This window comes from Drosophila tropicalis, unplaced genomic scaffold (assembly GCF_018151085.1).
Source record: "Drosophila tropicalis isolate 14030-0801.00 unplaced genomic scaffold, ASM1815108v1 contig_573, whole genome shotgun sequence".
In the NCBI taxonomy this organism is placed as follows: Eukaryota; Metazoa; Arthropoda; class Insecta; order Diptera; family Drosophilidae; genus Drosophila; species Drosophila tropicalis.
The window spans coordinates 1,190,584-1,216,637 of NW_027173049.1; the positions used below are offsets into that span (position 1 = coordinate 1,190,584).

The 26,054-nt window shown below is 36.8% G+C and overlaps 4 protein-coding genes across 6 annotated transcripts in view; all 4 read right to left on the reverse strand.

Moving 5' to 3' along the window:
• Window positions 1-19,204, reverse strand: part of apt (apontic) — a 43,468-nt gene extending 24,264 nt beyond the window's left edge. For 2 of the 3 annotated variants that reach the window (XM_068287894.1, XM_068287893.1), the window contains exon 1: window positions 19,051-19,204. In XM_068287894.1, coding sequence (XP_068143995.1) covers window positions 19,051-19,071 — 21 coding nt within the window. In that variant the 5' untranslated portion in view covers window positions 19,072-19,204. The remainder of the gene's footprint in view (window positions 1-19,050) is intronic. The other variant, XM_068287896.1, reaches the window with a different exon arrangement.
• Window positions 19,205-19,422: 218 nt separating this feature from the next.
• Cog6 (conserved oligomeric Golgi complex subunit 6) lies at window positions 19,423-21,593 on the reverse strand. Its single transcript, XM_068287719.1, has 3 exons — window positions 20,816-21,593; window positions 20,534-20,754; window positions 19,423-20,461 (listed from the first exon to the last, which is right to left on the reverse strand). The coding sequence occupies exons 1-3, from the start codon at window positions 21,541-21,543 to the stop codon at window positions 19,518-19,520; spliced, it is 1,893 nt and encodes a 630-aa protein (XP_068143820.1). The 5' UTR covers window positions 21,544-21,593; the 3' UTR covers window positions 19,423-19,517.
• Window positions 21,594-21,939: 346 nt separating this feature from the next.
• LOC137575468 (uncharacterized) lies at window positions 21,940-22,644 on the reverse strand. Its single transcript, XM_068288048.1, has one exon. The coding sequence runs from the start codon at window positions 22,642-22,644 to the stop codon at window positions 21,940-21,942; it is 705 nt and encodes a 234-aa protein (XP_068144149.1).
• Window positions 22,575-26,039, reverse strand: Pi3K59F (phosphatidylinositol 3-kinase 59F). The gene is made up of 6 exons (XM_068287642.1): window positions 25,886-26,039; window positions 25,201-25,822; window positions 25,048-25,143; window positions 23,795-24,993; window positions 23,370-23,731; window positions 22,575-23,289 (listed from the first exon to the last, which is right to left on the reverse strand). The coding sequence occupies exons 1-6, from the start codon at window positions 25,954-25,956 to the stop codon at window positions 22,844-22,846; spliced, it is 2,796 nt and encodes a 931-aa protein (XP_068143743.1). The 5' UTR covers window positions 25,957-26,039; the 3' UTR covers window positions 22,575-22,843.
• Between the last annotated feature and the right edge of the window lie 15 nt (window positions 26,040-26,054).

The following is a 26,054-nucleotide window of genomic DNA, read 5'->3' on the forward strand; positions in this document are numbered from 1 at the left end:
TCAGCCATCTTGGGCGGCGGTTATTAAATTTTATACAAATACTAAAAATGAAATCAAAATTTTCTTATTACAATGACTATTTTGAGACTCGGCCCGGCCCATCCACCTACCCTCCCCTTCCCACTCATCGCTACTCCACCTTCTCAATGGAATGGAACAGCTGTGCCTTGACTTGAGTCGGCTGGTATTGGGTTTGGGTCTGACTTTGAGTTTTACTTTGGTTTCAGAATGGTGTGGGATGGGGTGAGGTGGCTCGGGGTGGAGAGAAGCAAGGGGTACTTGCTGGGCTGCTGCTAGCGAAGCATTTCATTTCGTTTCATTTCTCATCGTCTGTATATTTGTTGAATGAATTGTACTTATGCCATACTTATCGACATTGCATTGTTGTTCCTCAGGACTCTAGAAAAAGTTTCGGTTCGTTTCGTTTTGGTTTGCTTTGCTTCGGTTTGGTTTGGTTTGGTTGGTTCTTTTTTTGTTCTTTTTGGGTGTTGGCAACTTCCAGAGCTGAACTGGACTGGAAGTCCTGCAAGTGTCTAGTTAAAATAAAGTTTTCCATAAATATTCCAGGCAGCCATGAAAATGATGAATAAATTGCAATTTAGAAATTGCAAAAAAAAACTTTGCCAATTAAACTCCAATTTATAGTTTTATTTTGTAAAAGAAAGAATAAATGTCGAGAATTGTGAAGAAGATGATCGATCGTACAATATTTAGAGATGTTTTATGGAGTCGGTTGTGGGTGGACAAATAACGCCTCTTAATTCAAAAGCTTCGACTTAACCAATGTTGATTATTTTTATTACCTATATAAAAAGGCGAACCAAAAAAGGGCAATATGCTAAATGTTGTGAAGGAACTTGAAATATCCATCTCTCGAAAGATTTTCCACTTTTTCGGCTCTCGTAGACCTCTTTAGTAAGTGTTCGAAATATACGTGTAAATTAAATACGCTTTGAAGTAGAAAAATTTTCCATTTTGATAATTTTTTGGTAATAACATTTCGGTATATACAGGAACCTCATGGGGGATTTAGGGCATTAATGAAAGTTAAAAAGTTGTGATTGCATAAAGACCGATATCCCATACAATCCGTTAGGGTCAATTGCTATTTACTTATTTTAGTTCAAAGGTAGGATATACATTTGTGACTTAGCCGATAAGTTTCGATAGCATAAAGTCAAGAACTCTCATTTGTTTTTCCCTATGGAAACGCATTTTATGACTTCCTGCCATAGGAAATAGTTTCCAATAACATAGAAATACGAATATCATGTATGTAGGTAAGTAAGTAAATAAGTATTTATTTTACCTACCAGAAGAAACTCATATCTTTACCTGTAGAGGCTACATACTTAAAATTTAAATTAAACATGCCACAAGCACTAAGAAACTGAAGAAAAAAAGGTACAAGTAGTATTTCAGAGCCTAAACAAATTTTAACTGATAAGCAGAGATTCCTAGGACAGGACAAGTAGTGATGAATAATACCAATCACGTAGACAGACAGAAAGCAAGAAAAAAGGGAGAGTAAGAGTGAGACAGGAATAAATTGTCGGGGGAGTAGTGTAGAGAGGTAGAATAGGGGCCACCTTCGTAGCCTAATCAAAAGAGCATTGTAAACTAAGCCAAGACAAGATTGGAATTCTAAAGGATCGACCAAGAAAAAAAAAACATAACAACCAAGCAATCTATAGAAAAGAAAGATCGGGCAAAGGTCGCTCGGTCGAACCTCTGCCTCTGCATATGGTAAAATGCGTAATCTCACACCAAAAATACTTTGTAGACAAATACAACAAATTAAGTGCCAACACACATGCACACACACACACACACACAGAACAGAGGGACTATATCTATATATCTTTGAAATGAAAACATTTTTCATGCGCAAGCGCAAAAGGCTGACGAGCAAGCCAAGAGACATTTGGACAGGCGGACAATTAGTTCAGACAGGCTTCCATCTCCCTTGCATCAACTAAAGAACTCTATCTCCATCTCTATCTCTGTCTTTGGCTCTCTGTCTTAGGCTCTGGGGTCTATGTTAAAAGGTCAGCCGACTGGTCTAGGCCTGGTCCGTGGTTCTTTTGATAGCATTGATCTATTGTGTGTGCATTGCTTTTTACATTTTATACGCTTCTCAATTCTCGGTTTTTGTGTTTTCTCTATTTCTATCTTACTTCTTCTTCCTAGAGACTAAGGTTCGTCAAAATGATTGATTTGTAGGTGATGAATTACAACAACATCAACTTGCATTCTAAGGTTGGTTTTTTCCTCTTTTTTTGGGTTTAGTTAAGAGCAAACCGACATACATACATATATGAGCATAGATATGTGTGAGAAAGGTACAGCCGTGTACCTAGTGAGGATTAAATTGAAATTCCATTTAGGAATCTTTCATTGTTGTTTGAATTCGTTTGCTCTTTTTCCATTTTGGTTTTTTGTTAGGGGTGCAGCTTAGAGAAAAAATAAAAACATTTTTTTAAAGATAAACTGATATCACGATTGGGGAAAATTAATTATTGTAAGTAAAGCCCATAGACAATGGAAAATACAACAACAAAAAGTCATGTGTGAGCAATGATTGTCATTTAGTTGATGGAATTTCATTGGAAGTGCAATGTGTGGGAAATTTTAATCAGTCGGCTTCGTCCTTTTTTGATTGTAGATCAATCAACTAGAGAAAAGACCAATCAGGATTTCATATATGTACAAATAAGTTCTCTTGTATCGGTATGATCTTAGTCCCAAAGAATGAATATCTACCAATGAATATCATGCAAATAAATTTGGCAATTCATTTTTATTACTTTACTTTAGACTAGTTTCTAATTTTCTGGATACCTGTTCAATAGATTTATGTTAGTATTTCATGTTGAACTAAAGAGACAAAACTGACAAATTAAAATTTTTTATGACTATTGAAAAAAGTTTGTGACTTTGCAGTTTGTTTGGAGCCATATAATATATCCGTGATCTGATCCGTCTAAATCCGAAATATACAAACCCTGCAATTTATAGAAGCTCACATGCAAAATTTTCTGTCTGTAGCTCTGGCGCCAATCCACACAGACGTACGGACAGACGGCTGGACATCGCTACCATTGAGAGACAATATAAAATATGTATCATCCATTAAATAAACGAGACAAACGACTTTTACCGTATCATAGCACATTTCGGTCGATTTCAATTTTAATTTCAGCAACGTCATAAATCTACTATAGCCGGAGTAATCGTCGCCCTGGCCCTGACTCAAAATCGAAACGCAGAAACTAAGAGACTAAACCCCCGAGCAAAAATCATTGACTACCTGGAATTCAATTTTTGGTACGTCACAAAGTTCCAAGTAAAAATTTTTGCGTCTTGTGCAAACACAAGCCATACACAGAGAGAACGAAGCAAAACAAAGGGAACACGTTATCCTTTTTTTCTTTAATGGTTCTGGTTTCCTTTCATGAATTGAGGAACGGAATAATAACAGCGCCTAATGCTGAAATCTATGCCAATCCTCGTCGGCTTCTTAAGCTAAATGCTAGGCATATAATCAACAAATGAAATGAAAAACTGTGTGGCAGGAAAGGAATTTGTAGGGAAAACTAAATGGTTCATTGTGTGTGAATCGCTCTCGCTCTCTCCTTCTCTATCTCGTTCTCACTCTTTTGGGTGTATATTTTCTAGTTCTGCTGGTTTTCCTTTTTATTATTATTTCTTCTCTCCTCCTCCTTCTTCCTTTGCTTCTTTTACTTATTTTTTGCGCAGCTGCTTTTGCCATTCGCCAACTATCTATAGATTGTCCTTTTGTTTGAAGATTATTCTACACACACACACACACTGTTACAAACAGATACATAGTCGGTATTTTTACGCATATTTATACATTTTAGAGTTCTTCAAAAATCTATCACGGAAACAGATCGAATTTCCATCATCATCGTCATCATCATCCGAATCAGGATGACAGGTGGCCGTCCGACAACCCCTAGATACCTCATCATCCTCTACCATTGTTTAAAACTTTCTTCCACACTAATAATGCAATCAAAGTTAAAACTGCAACCCCATCGACCCCCTTCGACCCTATCCAATTCCACTGGGTAACTATTAAAAAATCTGAATTCGGTCATACCGAAGTTAATATACTCTAAGCTGTTTATTCTTATGACAACAACGTCAAAAATTTCAAAATTGGAGAAATTTTATTGGACCTTTTGCCATATTTTGCAATCTATTGTTTTGTTTAAGTTTAAAGATTCTTTAAGAATTTTTTTTAAGATCTTATTCTCTTTGTCCGTTTTTAATGACCCCAATTCTTAATAGGTCAATTCTTCCAAAATTTACACTTTTTAATTGTTAGTCATTACGTATGTATTTAAGAAGTTACGTTTTTAAACTATACAATTGAATTATCAACTCAACCTACACAAGGTCATCTCTCTCACTCACATACAGCTCTTATGGAAGACTACAATTGATTCCTAGAAATCTTTTAATATGTATATTAATAAAATTTTTTAAAAAGCTTTGAAAAAATAAATTGAAATTGTGATCAAGAATAATTATACTTTACAAGGTTTCATATTCGATTCTTGATCAATCCTAATAATTTTAATAATACTTTGTTGAGGGTATAAAAAGCATTACTTCTCTCTCTCTCTCTCGCACTTTCTCGCTTTGACTCTGTGCAAATGTAAGGGTTTAAAGCTAGCAAACTATTATTAAACAAATTAAAATGTCTGCCAGAGTTTTTGAGGCGGCTATTGTTTTCTAAGCAAAAAGGGTGGCGGCACAAGCAGCAGCAGCGGTGGCAATGGGCAAAAATTATGAGCTAAAGTGAGGCAAAAGTATCTACGACAAATTCATATCTAGATTTAACAGCCAGCAACAAAGGAACTATTGGCTGACTGCCTAATGAAACTTGACTGTACCTAAAAAATATTTGAAATTCAAATCTAACTGTTGAGAGCGTCGTCGTCGTCATATTTGAATTTCCCTTTTGTGTGAAGTGAAGTGCTGATTGAACGAAACGATTTCAAAATCTAAAGTTAGGCAAATGTATTTACATTTTAGAGAGAAAGAGCAAGAAGGAAGAACGCAAGGGGACGCAAAAAAAAACGCACAAAGATACTTTTAGTGCAGGGTTGCACACACACACACACTCTCTAGTAGACAGACAAAGATAGAGCTCGAGTTAGATATTTACCCTGAGATATGAATACGTAACGTCACACAAAAAGGGGGAACCATCATTCTCAACTCTAAGGGATAGCTGCTAAGGCAATAATCATCATAATACACACAAACACAAATGTATGTACATATATACATATGTATGTATATATTATGTATACATTTATAGCCTACGTTTGTCCATCCATCCATCTATAGCAAAAATAATATTAATGAGCAAGTTTTTGATTACGCAGCCATTAGGCAGGCAAGCAGGCAGCCAGGCAGAGAGTTTGAATTTGAATTTTTAGCTTCGACTTCTGTTACGCTTATGGCGGCTCCTTGTTCGCCCTCTACATCTCCGGCTCCTCGTGCTCTTATTGTTTCATAAATACAATTTTGGTTTTATTGTCTACTTTTTTGTTACTTTTGTTACTCAGCCTGTGCCCGCGCAATATGGCACTGTCAGTGGGTTAAGTTAAGCCATAGAGCGAACGACCACCACCCTTTCCACTTCCTCAATATTTCCTCCATCTATCTATCAAATTTTTATTTCCAAGGTTCTCAAAGAGGGCTGTTGATTTGTCTGTACTTCAAGGGTTGTTATTTTAAAATTTCACATTACATTAAAACTCTGAAACACAAAGTGCTGAAAGATGTGCAAATTAGTTGCGCCCATTTGTTGGTGTTTTTTTTGGCCCATGGGAGAACTAGCAATCCACATTGGTAAATTGTGAAATTGGTGGACCCATTGAGATTTAACCAAACTACAACTACTCACTACATAGGGGATGCTAAAATCCATAGTTATTCAATTAAAAAGCATTCATTGTTTACGCTTTTAACAAAACATTTTCACGAATGTTATTCGTTCTTTTCAAGATGTATCCTTCTAAAATGTTTTCACTATTCCCAATATCGTGGGCTTGCTTTCTTCCAGAAATCATTACCAACTTGGAGCCTTTGTAACAGTGACGCACTTCAATTTCTTTTAAATTTGATTTATTTATTTGATTACCAAGATTTTCTGGAGAAGTTTAAATTTGATTGTTCTCTATTACTTCTTTCAACATCGCACTATTTCACCATCACTATTTCAACACTAAAACCAGTTGAGAATTAGAGCTTACTCCGCCAAAAACCATTCGTGCCTACTAAATCGAAAGAACTAAATAATATAGATTACAAATGTAAATGTTAAAGGCCCATCACGGTGTTTACAAAGCAAAGCATTGGAACATTGTTCCAAAAAATTTAACTTTGGAGTTGTCTAAGTCGGCTTTTTGGTGCAATAGTAAATAAATTTTATTATAGGCTAATACAAAATGAAAAGAACCAAAGAGAACCACATTCTATTATAATCAATATATATTAGGACGATATTTTAAAAGACTTTAAATATGATTACTTGTAATTCTTCAATAAGGAATAATTATCGAGCATTTTCTAGGGATTAAAATTAAAATTACGATCCCGTCCTTCCATCCTTTCTTACTCCCTCCTTGGCTATAACCACAGTCAACATGTGTTTTAGAAGATGCCAACTGTTGACACTCGGCTCTTTCAGTTGTTGTTGTTGTTGGTGGTGGTGGTGGTAGTAATGGTGGTCTTTATTTTTATCATGAAATGCCGATATGGTAAGTTCGGGGCAATGTTGTTGTGACACGCCACAACAGCTACAGCTAGGATAAGGTACCGGTAACCAGTTACCAGGCTAACACTGAACACATGGTCTCTTCTGTCACTCACACTATATAAAGGGAACGAAGGCGGGAGAAGGATACGAAGAGGAAGAAAGGACCACTACATTATATTGCATATTTAGTGGCATTTATTTAGCTACCAACCATGTCCTGGATAGGGCAAAAGAGTCTTGATCCCTGACCTATGCACATGTTGCCAAATGTGAAAAAGAATAGCCAAAACAAAAAAGAAGGAAAAACAACAACATCGAAACGAGGGGGAAATCGTCTTCTGTATGCATGAGTGTGCGTATATATGTATGTATGTGTGTGTGAGTTCACCTTGATACAGGGTTAAGGGACATAGAGCAAGCACACTCGTGTGTGTGTGTGTGTCTGTGCGTACTCCCAGCATGTGTCGAGTGAGTTTCGGTAACAACAACGACGACCTCGGCTGCTACTCTTCTCTCTCTGTCCCACCACCGTCTCTTTTGCCCATGGAGCACGTGAGCGAACGAACGAGTGAGTGAACTGCGTCGACGTTTGTTGTCCTTTTTTTGTCTTTTCCTTTGGGCGCGTGTCTGAGTGTGTGTTAGACAGAGAGAGGGGCAAAAGAGTAAGAAAGTGATGGGGAATACTGCGTGTGTAGCCTCAACAGGTGTTGTTTTGACTATTTTTGACCTGCTCATGATGTCCTATAAATGTATGTATGTATGTACATAACAATGTATGTATGTACATATGTGTGTGTATTTATTCGGGTGTGTGTCCTTGCCAATTCTCAATTCATTCATGGACGAGAACAGATGAGCAGAAGGAATAAGGCCAAACAGCGGAAACAAAAGAATTAAAAATGCAATTTTATCTTCTTTTACGTTCTTATATTTTTGGTCTACACGTTTTTATCAACTACAACAACAGCAGCAACAACCTCAATTTAAACTTGAATTTTCAAAAAACCAATGGCAAAGCTACAACAACAACAATAACAAACAACAATAACAACAAAAAGCTACAACAACAATTACACAAATCAAAATGGGCGCAAGAATAATGGAAAAAGTTACTCAGCCTCTCTCAAAAGTCTCAACAAGTCAGACAACTTTGAGCTATCTATACAAAAATATATACCGACTGTCATTTACATACATACAAATGAATACATACATACACACCTTGTTATATACATTCATTCCATTTATACAATCTATACAAAGATATGTACATACATACATATGTATATAAAATAAGTACCCAAAAAATGACTGGAGAACGAAACTGGCAGAAGCGAGAGAGTAAAAGACAAATTGTTTTCAAACGTCGTAATCAAGAAATGATTTCTTTAAAATATGCGTCGACTACTATTTGAATTTCTTTTGGCTTATTACAACAACAACAACAACAACAATAACATCAATGTAAAGAAAAAGGGGTTCAAGAGAGACAAAATTAGTCATGGACGACTTACAATATACCCTGATTCTAATCATCCTCAACTGATGTTAACTGGGTTTACTTTCTTTTATTCAGTAAAATTTTTAATCAATGCTTTGCAAATTATAATTTCAATTTTATCCTTAAAACTATCCCATAATTAGGAAACGAACATATCTTTTTTTTAAGAATAGGATTGCCCTATGCCCAAAGAATACCAACAGAATGGAAAGAATAATAATTTAAAAAGCTATTCTGAACTATGTTTTTGAATGGAAACTTGAAATTGATTATTGCGATAGCCAAATTTATATAAGGTTTCTCCAACTAGGCCAATAAAGAAACACAATCTTTAAATTGCTAAAATAAGAAAAAACTTAAAGTCCTTATAAAGCTATTCACGTCTAGTCCAATGAATCTTATAAAAAGTGTGACAAACTAGAATGTACAAATAAGCAAAAATTCTCCCCCAAGACGGCATAATTAATTGGACAATTTTCTCATACTTGTCAAACTTTTTGAATCATTTATCAATTCGACCACAAAAATCCATATATCCTTGCGTAAGGGTATTTAAAAACAATGAGAGCGAAAGAGAGTCAAGGCATCACAACAAACAGAAGCAAGATTTCGACATAAACTTTGAATCATCGTCATCGGCATTTTCGTCATTATCATCATTGTCATTGTCCTTTTTTCTGAGGGATGTTAGAGAAGAGGGATGGCCAAAATACATAGTTTGATATAAATCAGAGATAAAGAATAAGGAGTTTCAGCTGGTAAATACATACACACACACACACACACACACACACAAACAGAGACATATACAGACTTGTAGTATATTCTTACAAACAAATTTACAGCTCAAAGTACAGTTTGTTTTTTGAGATACTTGAACCAAATTAAAAGCGTCATTTTGCTTTAAATATCGATGCCGACAACGTCGACCCTAATGGAAATTAATAGAATATAGCAGTACATATGTATATACATACATATATGTATGTATATATGTATGTAGTTATATAAAATTTATGATTTGATTACATGCACCAGCTATGTGTGTGTGTATGTATGCATTTATATGTATGTATCTTTGTATGTGATCTCAAGTGTCGCAGTAAGTAGTCGACGATCATGCTGTGCATCTTGTGTTTTTAGATACATTTGCTAATGGTTTCTGTTTATTTCCGATTTTGACGAAAAGGCAGCTGGTTACAAGGGATTGAATTGAATTGAGTTGGATTGGTTTGCATTGGATTGATTGGTGTAATATTATTGCCCCAGCGCCCCCCGAAGCGGTTTCTCCTGCTGTGATTGCTCAAAAACTTCAGCTCAAATTGTAGGCACTTGACGAGTGGCCCCCCTCAAAAAAAAAAAAAATAAACAACGAAAATTGTCGCATTTTAAATGGTGTGCGCAGTGTTCCATTTTCCTTCTCCATATGTATGGGATGTAGGGCACCCGAAAGTGTTTCATTACATTTTCTATATATGTATATGTATTTACAAAATGATGAAACTTGAAATTCTTGTAATACAGTAAATCAAAAGGTTTTAAGGACGGGAAAATGCATAAGAGTTCTTTCTCGATTCGAGGCACGATCAAAATACAATCGTATTAGCATTCAAGTCATGTTCAAACGATCTTCGTCTACAGGAAATATTAGGATAATATTGCTAGAGGCATAGTCACCCTGTTTGTACTATGTACTAGTGATACCAGCTCGCTCGCACCTTTAAAAAACACTATATATTTGTTAGGCTCCACCCAAGTGTTTGTACTATATACACATATATCGCTTATATGACCAACCACTAACTGGTTTATTTAAATTAGCGAATAAAAATGTATTATTAATGCGAAAACATGTTTATAAAAGCTCGCATACACACACACATACACAAAAACATCGGTGTATTCACTCATACAAAGAACCATATTCTCGCAGAGCAAGCAAGAGGGGTTAGCCGGCACAGTCAGAAAAGTGCGAAAGAGAAGGCTCATCCATTTGTTAAAAAAAAAAAAAAAAAAACACAACCAAATAATTTTTTTGTACGTTTGTGTGTCGAGAGCTTAAGGCGGGGCACGAAACGTAGTCCAAAAAGAACAGAATGCTAAAAGAAACAAAAACAACAACAAAATCAAATTGTTAGCACTTATCTTAAAATGAAATTAATAAATTAGAATGGGCTGAGGACTTGAAAAGAAAGAAGGAGAGAGAAGGCACAAACGACGATACATATATTTGATATTCATTATAAACTTTTTTATTTTGTTTCTTGAATGGCAATATAATCACGTAGTCGCACCCAATATATTGCGGGGGATGCATATTTTATACTGAACGACTATATATCTATAGAAATAAATTCTTAATAAATAAATACAAATGTATTTACATAACGTCTTAAATATTAATCAAAAATTCGAACCAAAGGCAGATCAATCAGATTAATTAGAGATTCCTTAAATTCAAGCAATATACATTTAGTCCAAAATCAAATTCTAAAGAGAAGATTTATCCAACTTAAAGTAAAGAGTTTCTGGAAAAATGTTAAACGACTTCTGAAGATTATTTTATTGTATAGCCTGCATCTTAAACCGTTGCAACAACATTCGTTACACCATCGAAGACATCGAATTGGTCTGTACCCCATTTATGAGATATAGCAAATCAATATGAATTTATAAGTTGGGAATCATAATTTATATTTACTTCATCTAAAGTAAACCCTTTATCTGACAACTTTTCCCGTTAGGATGTAGTTCTTTTCTTATTGTTTTTAATTTTGGGCTCTTGTTTTTAGCAATTATGCTATTAAATGAACTACTTGAAGTAACATGAAACCCAAAATTTGCTCATAATAGACAACATTAAAACTAACATGAGCGGTTTTGGTAAAAAAAAAACTTTGTTTTCTATCTACAGTTCTACAAAAATATCGATACACCCATAGGGTGAAATGGTATGTATATTAAAGTCGCCAAAATGTATGTAACAGGCAGAAGGAATCTTCTCTGACCCCTTAAAGTATATATATTCTTGTCCAGGATCAACAGCCGAGTCGATCTAGCCTTGTCCGTCTATCCGTATGAAAACCTAGATCTCTGAGACTGTAAGAGCTAGAGCCACCAAATTTGGTATGTAGACTCGAGTAGTATGTAAATAGGTCGAGTTTATTTCAAATTTTTGACACGCCCCTTTCCGCCCCCAAAATTAAAAAAAAGCGTTTATCTAAAGAACTATTCTAGCTAGAGACACCATATTTGGTAAGTAAGTATATTTGGTTAGTAAATGCGCACATTATGTGTGTGTAAAGATTTTGCCACGCCCCTGTTCGCCGCCGTAATTTGAAAAAACTCGATTATATCCCGTGTTTTTCTACCTTGTGCAATCAAATTTGCCACATTTAAATTTGATACTAATATCCAGCAAAATACCAAATTTGATCAAAATCGCACATAAAATAGCCGAGTTATGCATATAAACGTGAAAATGCATTTGTTTAATAAAATTAAAATATTTGCTTTACTGGTGTATGGTATATCTAAGTCGGCGAGACGACTTACTTACTTCATTTCTAATAAAACTTAAACAACATATGCTTAGAACGCAGGTCAAATAATAAAATTATGTACAATGGGGATAAAATGTTTTCCAACCATTACACTGGTTCAACTAGCTTAAACTAAATTTTTACTGAGCTAAGTACTTGAGAGTTAAGAAAATCTGAATCAATCATTGAAAATGCCCTATGTGCTTAATTCTTGCAAAAAGGGTATATTAATTTTGGTCAGAAGTGTGCAACGCATAGAACGAAGCATCTCCGACCATACAAAGTATATATATTCTTGATCAGCACGACGAGACAAGTTCAAATAGCCATGTCAACGCAAACTCCCAGACAGTAAGAGCTACAGAGCTAAAATTGCAATGTAGGCTTGTATATACTGCAGGGGTTGTATATCTCGGATTCAGCCGGATCGGACCACTATATCATATAGCTCCCATACAAACCCCAAAGTCACGAACAGTGACTTTTCTCAATAGCTTCGTTATTTTCTGTGCTATTATCGTGCAACTTAATATTAAAGAGTTTATTACGCCTTTAAACGACTGTGCCAAATTTAATCAAGATCGGATGACTATATCGTATAGCTCTCATTGGAACGATCGGTCGAAAACAGTGACTTTTGTAAATAAGTTCGTTACTTTTAACGCGATTGCTTTCAAATTAAACATTTGTTAGTTTAATATATCTGTTAATGACTGTGCCGAATTTGATAAAGATCGGGTGACTATGTATATCATATAGCTCCCATAGACTATGACTATTTCCTACGATTGTAGGCCATTCTTTCGCGAGCATAAGCCTTTTTAGATAAAACGTTCTTCCACATTGATGGCTAATAGGCATGGATAGAGTTACCAAAAAAGTTGCAAGGGTATACAAACTTTGACGCGGTCGAAGTTAGCCCCGGCCCTCTGGTTTTTGTTTCAAATGTAGTTCAAACTTGTAATTTTGGTTACATAATAGTCTAAAAAGTAATGTTTCAAATATCCGTTAAGGCCATCTGAACAAAAATCTGTTATAAAGTTCTAAATAAAATTTGGAAATAAATCAGTTTTTCTCCTCTATGGTATAGACGGCATACATGTATAGAGTACAGTGAACATCCCTGTGAACGCCCAGTATTGAAAATTGTTGAAACGAAATTCAATGATTCTACACTAGTCGTTCAATTGTAATGGTCTCGAATTATATATTTTACAGAATGTATTTTAAGGAGTTTTCGGGGAAGAATTTAAATTTTGATAAAATGATAACCTCGTTACACTGAATCAGTTCACTGTATCGACAGACAACTGTAACAAGGAAGTAGTTCTATTACATACATATGTAATTCCGCAGTATACAGTATAGACATTTTTGAGCCACCATGGTAGAAACTAAGGTTAAAACCAAATTTTAAAAATTTAAAGAAAAAACTACGATTTTTATCCCATGCACCGTCTACGGGTATAATAAATGTACATATGTAAGGCAAAACAGATCGTCATTAGAATGATGATTTCTATCCATATAAATATACATACATATGTATATGTATGTACATACATACATATGTAAAGTCAGGAATGCTTATTGGAAATTTATAAATAATGTTTTAAAGAAAATTCCATTCTATGGATTTTTATTTCGGACTTAAAATATATTTCAAAAACCGCAATATGAATTGATCTACCGGAGTGATTTGGTCGTTTAATCTAATTGAAAAATATTGCATACTATTGCATACTATTCATAATTGTACATATATATGTACATACATACAAACCTACATACATATGTACATATGTAGATACATCATACATATATAGTAAGTAAAGCTAATACTTTTCGGTAAGTTTATGAAACTAATGGTTTTACTAATATGTATTTACAATTTATTTATAAACTGACTGAATTAGTACAACCTTTGAAATTTAGTGATTTTATATTTGGTTGATGTTTAAGCAAATGTGCTTAAAAACAAGAGTTTTTAGATTAACTATTTCAGTTTAATGCATTTTAAAGTGACTTGTATAGAATGGCAATTAAACATTTTGCTTAATTTAATTGGTGATTTCATTTAAACAAATAAACAAATAAATAATTATGAAAATATGGTAGTATTATTACTTATTTACCCTTTGTTAAGCAACTAACTTTTAACTTTATTTATAAAACCGATCTACCAATTGTTGAAGAGTCGAAAACTAAGCAAGACTGGATTGCATCCGCATTCGGGGTAAATTAATTTACACAATAAATATAACAAAAAAAACAATTTTTGATACTAAATCTTGCTTTTTGTTGTCATACTACAAAAATCAAAAACACCCAATATAGTAAGCAGATCGAAATGACATAACATTTGATCGCCATAATGTTTCGAAGAGTTTTTAACATAGCCAGCATTTTTGAAGATCAATAATGTATGCAAAAACTTGTATTTTTAAAGGAAATAGTAGTACATATAATTTCGGTTATCTAAAAGTCAAAGTCAACAGCGTTTGCTATTTTAATGGACAAAAAATTGATCACTCTATATCCTCGTACTGTTCAGAATTCCCTTCGCTTCGAAAAATCAAAAATCCACAATTTCGTCGTCAAAAACTAGTTTTGGGCTTTAATTTTTTTGGTTTTTTTTTTTTTTGAGTCGAGTTGTGAGTTGTGTGGTTTTTGTTGTTGTTCCTTTTTGGTCCCCATTTTTGCATAAAAAGGCAAACATTTTAATTTCAAGTGACGCACAAGCATTTTTGCCTACACATTGGGCACGTATCCACACACACACACACACACACACACACAAACACTCTCAAACACTCACACACCCAGAAGAGACTAAGATACAGATAGACATGTATCGTACCGATACAGAGAGTCAGACAATACATACCTTAGCCGCATACTTAACGCACTCGAGTGACAATAATTGAATTCATTATTACCACAGAAAAAAATAGACGAAAAAAACAAAACTAACAACTATTTTAAAAGGAGAGGGGGGCATTAACTGAGCTTGATTTGCTTTTGGTCTATAGGTAGGATTAACAATGGTTAGGTAATTAAACTGATATACATACATACACAGATATATCTGTGTGCATATGTATGTATGTACATAGATTGGCCTTGGACAAGACAAAAAAATAACTAGATTTCGACTTTGCGTTCCAACAGCGATTCTAATTTTCTTGTCACTCCATTTTAGCATAAGTTCTGTTACCATTTTTATTTGTTCTACGTGTGCGGTTTTACTTATGAGCCAAAGCTCTCATTTCCAAGTTGTGTTCTGTCGTTGCTTAATTACCATATAGTCAGTCCATCTCTCTCTAGGCATTCTTTCTATGGTACACACTACTTATCCGAGTGCGTTTTAGCCATAAAAACAAGAAACCAAAAAACCTTATTTCTTTTTATATTGACAAGATGATCTTCGTGCAAAAGTTAGCGGTCTTTATTTTCTGCAAAATCTTTATCAGACATCGGTTGGGGTCAACAAACCATACAAATGGGTATGCGTATAGCCGGTGTATGCTCTTTCTCTTTATCAGATAAAGAGGCGGGCGGGCGGGCGTCAAAAGACGTAATAATCCTCCACACTCTCCATGCTAAGAGTATGACTCAAGCATTATAAAGATAACTTGCTTTAGATGTAAAATTAAGCCACTTAAACACTGATTCTCGTGATTGCTTTTCAAGTTTAGACACTTAAAAGATATATACTTTGAAAGGGATATATCATGCCTAATATTGCTTCATTTTCAAAAGAAATTGAATATTCTTCGAAAGAAACTGGATCGAATTTCAAGAGCATTTAGTAAATATAAAATAAAATTTTTTGTATGTTTCTTTAATGTTTATTTATTCTAAATTTAAGTCAAATTCGGAGGTTCTTTCTCGTACTCCAGCAAGTACTGGGGCTAACTTGAACATTATTGGTATGCAGTTTATCTTAGATTACCTAGATCTACAACTTCATTGAAGAATTCACATGTCTAACCATAATATTAAATATTTTGAAGAGACTGGGCTAAACCATTGACCGAATATTGAAGGGGGCTTTTTGTTCAAACGCACCTGTAAAAAAACGTCAAAAGCTGACACGACAATAATCACGGATCATCATCTAAATACACTAACCAACAAATAACTGAACAAATTTATTCACTAAATTTCTTGGGAGCCGAGAAATTCAAATACAAAGTTAAAAAAAAAGGGGCTAACCTACTGACCACCACTGTATATCCACACAAAAATTATTCCTAGCTTCATATTGAGTTTAACTTATATTTAAATATGACACAAAATGGCGCATTTTCTTGATCCAGCATGCATTGAAATACCGGTAGAAAATTGCAAACAAATTTAACCAATCCAGATTTTCTTTTATAGGTACATATGTATATTGTATACAATCCCATGTGCCGGCTATTACGAAATCGGTTTAAAACATATGTACATATGTATGTATGTATGTACATGTTCTTCAAATCAAATTTCCGTAAGTGTTTTATAGTGAAACTTACCATAAAAATCTCATATATGTATGTAATTTGGAAAATTCTAACTTTTAAGTGCAGATTAGTTAATGTATACGATTAAACGTCCAACACCTTAAGGGAAAACATACTTTTTTTATTTGCGAAAGTTGTCGAACTATCACTCGAAGAGCACCGATTTGCACTGATCGCGGCCACTAGGAAGGATGGAATTTTTTTTGTCGATTTGTTTCTTTTCGGTATCCGAGACCTTAAAGAGCGTGCGCTGGTTCTCATAAACAATAAATAATATCTAAAATCATAAAATGAAAAACTGCAAAATCCAAACTAAACAAAAGTCTCTCATGTTGTTGTTGTTGTTCTTGCTACTGTAATATTTTGTTTTTATTTTACTCTCTTCTCCGCTCTTCCATTTGAAGAAATTTTTGCTGACAATTGCAATAGAATTGTGCTCCGACTAGGGTTGGATGGTGTTGGAGATGGTGGCGATTGAATGGATGTTGACGACGACGACGGAGTGTGGAGTGCTGTGCGGAGGAGGTGCTGCTGGTTACTTGTGGGTCTTATTTCAATTTACAACCAAGTGACGAAGTATCACAATTCAATGTTTAAAGTTTTTATCACGTTGTGTGGACGCCACACACACACACTCTCACTTCACTTTCAACCGTGTGTGTATGTATAGACTGAGCCAATACAAACAACTAAATATGGAGCAGAAAATGCAACCCGCGAACGCGAACTGTAACTGAGGGATGGCTACTGAGGAGTGAGGAGAGGGATGTGAGGGACAAGGGGGGGACCCTCTCTTTTGCACGGCTTGCGAAGGGGCTCTTGTGAGGCGACTCTGGTTAATATGGCGCGACAGTTCGCTGGCGTCGTTTGCCGTTCGCTTAGTCAGCCCGCTTGCTGGGCACTAAATGTTTAGTAACCCAACTGAAATAGTAGCACCCGTGTTAGTATGGGTTCATGAAAATAATAAAAATAACAAAAAACGAAAACCATTTCGGTTTACATAGAGTTTCGCATGTAGCTACACGACTTGCACTTGGATTTGAATATGCACACACACACACATACACATACGTAGATTTGGCGAAGGAGGAATAGGAGGAGAGGTTAGTGGGAACCAAAACGACGTCAGCGTAAACTGATTACCCCCGACGACGTCGACGACGACGACAATCTATGGAGCTGCACAAGCGGCACGTACATAACGTTTGGTTGAAAGCGCGCTATGGGAAACCTTCATTTTGGGAGTTTAATTCTCAAAAGTAAAACACAAACAAAAGAAACAACAACAAAAAAACCGTCATCAACGAATGACTACGACACAATTCTCGGACGACACCCAAGATAGTCAAGTTCTAAAAGTATTGCATACCCATACGAAATCTGTGTCATACTATAGGAAGTCAAAGTTAACACTAGAATTACATTAAAAGCATCGTATTTAATAGAATTGCAGTTCCTAGACTGGAAATTTGTTTAATTATTTAGAATTAAATGGGTTACATTACATTACTGAAAATTATTAGAAAGTTTTGCAATGACTATGATGTACATACATACATATGTATGTTTTGAATAAATTACAAACATAATTTCGTCACCTTATTTATAACATCAATTTTTTACAAACTCTATAAGAAAATAGGGGAAAAGCAATTTTCGAAATTAAAAGAATTAGTGAAAATGGAAGACCTTTTTGGTCAAAATGCATATAATTTGAGCTGTATTGCCAGACATTTACATTGATTTAATTTCATTATCTGAATAAATCAAAAGTTATCGTTTCTTATCAAAAGACAGAAAAACAATGACCGTTAAAAATTGCACGTAGTGAAATTTAGCTGCCAACTTTTTTACTTCTTTTGATCTGGTAAACACTTACACACACACATGTAACTCACAGTTACATACATACATACATACGTGTGTAGATTTGCACACACTCAACCGCGGTCTGCCTGCCACTCAACTTGGCATTCCAAGTGACTTTGCACGAAAATGAACACGTGCTGCAAGTTTGTGCCTGTCAGGACGAATCTGGAAGAGAAGGGCATGGCAGTGGAGAGCGTGGGGGAAAAACTCCTAAACTATAGTTTGGTATTACGTCGTCTCTGACGCCAGACAAACCGACAATAACAAAATGCAAAGCCCAAAAGTTGAATGCATTTTTGTTGTTGTAGGTGACTCACTCTCTCTGTTTTTTGTCTTCTCTTGCCGCATGCATTTGCCTGCTCTCTTGGTCCGTTAGAAGAGAGCGAAAGACAAAGAGAATAATACTAAGAGCACACTGCATTTATAAATTAGTAACAAAACTAGCAAAAATGCTTGTGCCAAGTTTTTGCCCCAAGTCCAATTCAGTTGTTATGGAGCTTTAGATCCTAACTCCGTCCTGCCCCCTTTTTTGGAATCTACAGGGACTGGCAAATGTAAAATTTGTGGTGGTGCGTCAAAACTTTAGTGGCCCCGGCTAACTTTTAGCAAAAACTTTTGATTTGAGTACCTGCCACTAACTAAGCAGGCACTCACACACACATACAAACATTTGTACATACATACATACAAATGTACATAAGGAAACAGTGAAGATAGGAATGGGCTGAAAAGTTTGCCGGCACAAAAACCACGCATTGAACTGCACTGTTATGGCAAAGAAAACTTTACAGACAGAAATTTAAACAAAGCGTACAATTTTAAACTTACCGCAGTGCTCGCCATTACCATTTAAAAAAGGAGAGTTAAACCCGAGACAACAAAAAAGTATGAAGGAACTGCTGTAGAGTCTTGTATAAATCACAAATTACAACTAAAACAATAGTCAGTTTTTTTCAAAATATTGCGGTACTTGCTGTCAAATGCCGTTTTCACGTCAGCAAACGTAAGCGCTGTCAGTATTGTCGTTATCGATAAATACTTTAACGTCATTGCTGATCGAATTCAAATTTTGTTCTTATGTGACTTGTTCATGATTAAGGAAATCGACGTGCCAGATTAAATGATTTGCAAACATATTGCACTGACTTTTCGACAAAGATTAAATATTATTCGATTCAAAAGAAACGCAGAATGATCAACTGCAATTGATTTACTTTCTTTTTATTTTATTTAAAATACGAATAATAGGTATGTACATGTTAATTATAATTTTCCCCACTTCTCCCCTTGTCACTTTATGGGCTCAGGAGTATGTGGGACACCTGTTCTGGGGTCTTTTGGAGCATCTGATCGGGTTGAAAACCATTGGCAGGATCGTGGACACGATCATAGATTTGTTTATAAATAGCAACAATTACATTGAATGCACGACGCTGGACAGTAGCTCGATGAGAACTTGACATAATGAGCTGTATTTGTGGCAGCAATAGCACATCGGGCAGCTCAAGGAATGCATCCATTTTTGACATAAATATCTTTAAAAGATTCGTTTCTATTTTAGTTTGATTACTTTGCAAAATGGTGTAAATGGGTCCCAAATTTAGATTTGCCACCAATGAAGATGCCTGCTCTGAGGTAAGGGTGTCCAACTGAGCATCCGACTGGGCTTGCAGACGTTCCACTCGTTCATCCATATACTCGTACACGGCCAGAGTAGATTGCATGTGGTAAAGACAATTCAGTAGGTAAACACCCATATCAATAGTGGGCAAGTGTGCAGCACTCTCTTGGACTGATTGCAGCAGAGGATCGATGACGCAGCTAACAATTTTGGTTATATCTGCCTGACGACCATCTACCATAGTGGCCACTGAAAGTATCTCCTTCAACATATTCAGCAATCGAGCAACACTTGCAGGCGGTACTAGGTCCCGCTGAGGAGGCTCCAATGCCAATGTAGATCCAGCAGGACGCTGCAAGACACTGCGCACCTGGCTCGCCAAAGCGTTCAGATAGATTTGCTCACTACTCTTCTGCAGATCAATGAGACACTGTTCCAAGCTGCCACCGAAGACCACTTGCTTCATGATTTGTTGATAGAAACGCAACAGGTTCGATATGGTAAACAAAATGATGGTGTCCTTCTCTGAGCTGAGAATTGTATCCACGCGCACTTTCAGCGGATGACATACGCCATCGACTATATAGCACAAAGCCTTTTGCATCTGGTCCGAGATATCTGCGTGGAATAAGAGAAAGGAAATGGGAATAATGTCTTATCCAACAGGGGATTTGGATGCCATCTACTTACCATGCTTATCACACTTCTTGAACAACATAGCCAAATTCTCTTTTTCGTTGGGTATGCTCTGATGAAGCCAAGCGAACATATCACCAATATATCGCTTAGGATCATGAGCATGCAGCTCTATTGGTCTGGGATTGCCGCCGGGTCCACCCTCGGTCAGAGCTTCAATAAATAGACGCACCAAAACTGCTCTCCGAGATATGGCGTATTCGTCTATGACATATCTAAATTATGGAATGGATTGTTATAAAGGAAAGCCAAAAAATTTGGTTCAATCAATCTTACTTAAAGAGCACTGGTCGATCCTGTAGACGACTCATTGCCTCCACAACTAGAGGACCAATTTCGTTATTTTCAAGACTTCGACAGTGATTTTGAGTCCATCGATATAGCCTTTCTAGTGCTCCCTCCTGATGCAGTGTCATCTCCTCCATGATATCCAAGGCAGCCGTTTGATAACCACATTGCATTAAAAGCCGACATTCTGCATGTATGGACTGCACCCGATCCAGAACTTTGAAGAACTCTGGCACAATTGGTGCATCCTTGGCCGTTCCGTAGAGCAATTGATGTTCAGGAACGCTCAGTTGAAATCTCGACAGGAAAGCCTGGGCTATCTGTTGGTGCACTTCCAGCCGCTCGCGTTCTTGCTGCATTGTGTTTGTTTGCTCAATGAGATCTTTAGTCAATGCTTTCGAAGTCTCCAAATCTGTTTTCATTGTCTGCACAGATGTAGCCATGGTATCCAAATCGTCGCAAACTGCATCCAAGGTCAGTTTTACTTCCCGAAATGCTTTAAGGAAGTTCTCATTGATGCCCACCGATCGATGTTCAATCTGGGATCGAAGATTTCGACGATTTTTCAAAGTGTTTTCGCCAAAGAAACTGGACAGGCCATTGAGGGCATCAAGCGTGTCTTTGTCCGACTCCAGACGAGTCTCGAGTATCTTATTGACACGTCTCTGTATCCTATCCTGGTCAGCATCCTGAGATTTCTCCTGTGCTGAAGTCATTTTGTCTATTTCAAAGAAATAATTTTTTTTTATTAACAGAACTGACACATTGACACAACTAACATAATGTTAACTTACAGTAGATGACAAAACTCCGCAGCCGATATTCTTTTAATCAATTAATTTTTTACCCGTACTTTATCATTTGCCTTAAAGACTATATTGAATGTTTTTTTTTAAATTTTTTTAATACTGTATTTAATTTTTGTACTTTTTATAGAGATTAAAAATTTGATGATGTAGTCATCACTTATTATCGATATTTATCGATACTTTCAAAGCAATTCAAATTTTTTTTTTGCAATTCGGTTTAATTAAATATTGTCATTTTATCCATAAATTTATTATTTCAAAATCAAACAAATGAGTTTTTAACATCCTCATAAAATCTATTTACTACACATGGGGGATAGATAGTTTTATATCCGCATTTTGAATAGTGTGGGTGGATTGCTGACGGCTTCTGAGCATATTGGCCGACATTAAATGGAACCATTTAAATCTTGATAAAAAATGTTCCACCCCAATACTAATGAAATACAATTTTAATGGTCGCTTACTCCTTTGCGGATGCTTCCTTATCAAATTAGAGGATCGATGAGTGTACATCAGGTCCAGGGCAAATGTGCAATGCAAATAGAATATAGCGGCCGTATATAAGGCTATTATGGCATTCTTTTTGCAGCAAATAAAGAACCCATGTTGATGTTCCTCTAGATTTTTAAGAAACATCAATTGAATATCATGCTCGGCCAGATACATATTCGCATAGACGGTGAGCATGTGAAGAGTACCCAGCAGACCACTCATTGCTGCCTCCAATTTCATCGTTGGCTTTTCGGCATAGAACATGCCAACTATGGATAAGGCACAAATAATGGCCGATCCTCCATAAGTGGCACACAGCAGAAATATATGCGGAGTTCCCTCGGCTTGAAAGCATCTAATATGAATGTAGCAGCCAACCCCACTGAGCATTAGCTCGAGCACCTTAAAAAGCAGCCATACTGGCTTTTTAGAAAGAGTGTGCATTGTTAGGGAATTTAAATTAATATAATCTCTAGGAATATGCACATACAGAATAAATATATACAACTTCATGACATACTACAACAGTTTAGAAATGTAATCTAAGATCTCATTCGATTTGCGCAAGACATCGTCAGATGAAATGAGTCAATAACCAGGGAAAGCGAAAGCAATTGTCAGGCAACTCATTATTATACAATTATTCACCCAAATTGCATTCCCTGCCTATCACATAATAAAAGAGTTATTCTTCTCTTCTCTCTTAAGATTTCTACTTTCTCCAGTATTGAGTAAATCGATGAATCTGCTCTACCAGTGCCGGCATTACAGCGGTGATAGATACATCAAGCAGGCTTTGTAAGTGTTGCACAGCTTCTTCATCTGTTAAACCCAACTGCAGATTCTCTTCCACCTTTTTAACGGCCTTATCCGGCTCCAGAGCTATATCTGGCACTGTGGCATCCACCATAAGGGAAAACAGATTTAACATCACATTGGCATGCCGACGAAGATGCAAATATGCCGTATAGCATTGCTTGCGAAACTCATGATGATGCTCCGAACTGATCCCGCCCATAGCTTCGACCATTTCCTTGCTTAGTTTCATGGGTGGTGGCATTGGTTTGGGATCCCGTCCCAATATATAACCAAAATCAATGTGAAAAAGTTTGCCGTTCGTTGTCAATAGAAGATTATCCAAATGCCTATCGCCAACGCCTGCAAGCAAAAATCAGAAATTGCACATATGTACATGTGCTCGGATCTACATTTATTTGGTTCGACGTGGAATTACTTACCCAGCAAATAGGTTATCACGCAGTACCCAGCACAGCTTTTTATATATGTGTCCATCACCTCAGCTGATATGCCATAAGGGCCATTATCGCAGGGATGATGACGTCTAAAAAAATTGTGTATGTTGCCTTCTCGGGCCAACACATCGGCCACAGTGCAGGAATCAATGTACTGAAGGAAGCCATGCTTTGAACTGGTGGCCAAAACTTTGTATGGGGTCAATTTAAGATCAAGATTTTCGCGACGTAACAGCTTATCCATTAGGGTTATCATTTGAAGGATTAGCTGATCCTGACGCAAATCATCCCCATGTTTAAAGATCGCCACATACTCATGATGAGCTATAGATGTCACAAACGAAAGCCTGTTAGAAGAGGGAAATATTGATGCATTAGATATCTCATTAATCCTTTGCTGTTTCACTTACTTGGCGGGCATTAATGCACTTTTAAAGAGCGACGTGCGCATCGGAACAATTTTGGTGATGCAAATCTCTGGATCTAGGGGAAATGGTATTGGCTCAAAGTTGGTAAAGTTCACCTTGAACATGTCCTGTTCGTTGAGAAGTTTTTGAAATTTCTCTGTCTTCTTATTCCGATTGCCTGGCTCCTTTGCCACCAGCTTCACCAATTTAACCAGTTCATCAATGAAACGGCGTTGCTTGCGGAGATTATAGAAAATTCCTCGTAAACTGAAATTTCCATTTTCCAGGACTTTAAGAAACATTTTGAGGACCATGGCATACATGTCATGGGCCCGTTCATCCTGTTTACGTACTGATTCCGCCACATCTTCCACTTCAATCGACAGATACCAATAGAAATAATTGGCTAGAGTTGGATTCATGCAGGCTCGCTGTATAAGGAATGTACACAGATTGGACGGAACAGTACCGATGCTGATACCCTCTGGTAGAATCAATGCATTCGATGTTGAATCAGAGGCTATGGAAGAGGCATCCCCAGTACCAGCTGCTGGACTCCCACGTCCTCCAGTGCCAGCCGGACTAACTCCAGTTGCCGATGCTCTCTGACTGGATGCAACAACCGAATTGTGCAATGCACTGCTTGCCCCACTCAATTCTGAAATGCTGCTCTGATCTAGCAGGGAGCCATTATCATCGAGTATAGAATGCACAACATCCCGCTCTGGAAAAATGCAATTGTGCAAATGAAGAATATTTCGCGGATCCTCATACTTTAGCGCTTGCACCAATTGCAGCAAATATAAGAGTAAATCCTCATCTGGTGCTTGAGCCAGACGACTTATGGCATACTTCCGAACCTGAGCATGGGTAAATTGTGGACTTAAAAGTTCCAAGGCATCCTCAACGTCGTTTGGTGCCCAATTCGCCAACATCCAAAGAGCTTGCGTTACCTCATCTTCAAGTTTCCAGTTGATGCACTTGAGAAATTTGGTCAAAGCCTTTTTGTGGGACGATAAATAAAAGCGGAATTTCCACACCAAATCCTGCTCCTCGCTGCTTAGGACATATGTAGGTGGCTGGCGATAGACAATGGTATGAAGTTGATCTCGAATATGAGCTGTTGGCTTGGCATCACGATCCGATATGCCAGAACGCTCTGAACGAGCCAAACGATGATGTTTCCGTTCCACAAGATTTTCCTAACAATGAAAAGTAAAATGAGATTAAACTCTTCCAATATAGTTAAAGTTTACCATTTGAATTTCTGAATCTGGTACAGAGACCAGTTTTGGTTTTGCTGGTAGTTTATATTTGGCATCGCCATCGGGCTCAAAGTAGACGACAGCGTACTGAAAGGAATAAACATTTTGATTAAAAAATCTCTGTCGTTAAACATGGTAACTCACATTGTACTTATCATCAACTATGATGGCGGGAAACTCAATCATTAGAAACATGTAATCCGACATTCGTTTCTCCTTTTCATTGATCACTTCAATTTCACGAAATGTCAAACGATCCAACCAATCGACTTTCTGGATCTGACCATTGCGATGCTTTTTGGCCAACTTTCCTAGGCGTTGCATTTGCGATTTCGATGATTCCTTGCCCTTGCCAGGCGTCATACTTGGAAAGCTGCCATCACCCTCCTGACCAAGCCAAACTCGCAGATCGTACATACCCTGGCGGAACATTGCATCTTTGCCAAACATTGATATAGCTGTGCCCCCAATCACTGTTGTCTGTCCTGCCCCAGAGCAATCTAAAATTGTCATTACCAACATAGCCGAGCGTGGCAAGTCGGAAAATTGCAGGGGCAGCGTCACCCATTCATTCCAACTCCATCGTTTACCAAAAGCCTTATAGGAACTATTTACGGGCAGGCAATAGGGCCGACCATTATTAAACACCTGAAGGCGCACCTGAAAGGATGGATATTCCTCGGAATACAGACCAGAGAACCGTAGTGTAGGATCGTCGAGTAGTTTCTCATAATCTGGCTGGCGTTTCTTCCCCTCCAGTGTTCCTCTGAAAATGAGAAAGGATTAAATTGCATTGCTTTCCTTAAGATGGTAGCCGAACTTTGCATACACTTTAATCTGTACTCGCTCATGGAGTGATGAGCTATGTATATAACGAAAATGGTCATCGGGTTGATCCATTTTCAATAAATTAGACACTTTTCAAGAATTGTGAGCACAAAGAAGAAAAACCCTTAACATTGCTGATGGCCAGCAATGTGACCGTAGCATATGTCGCA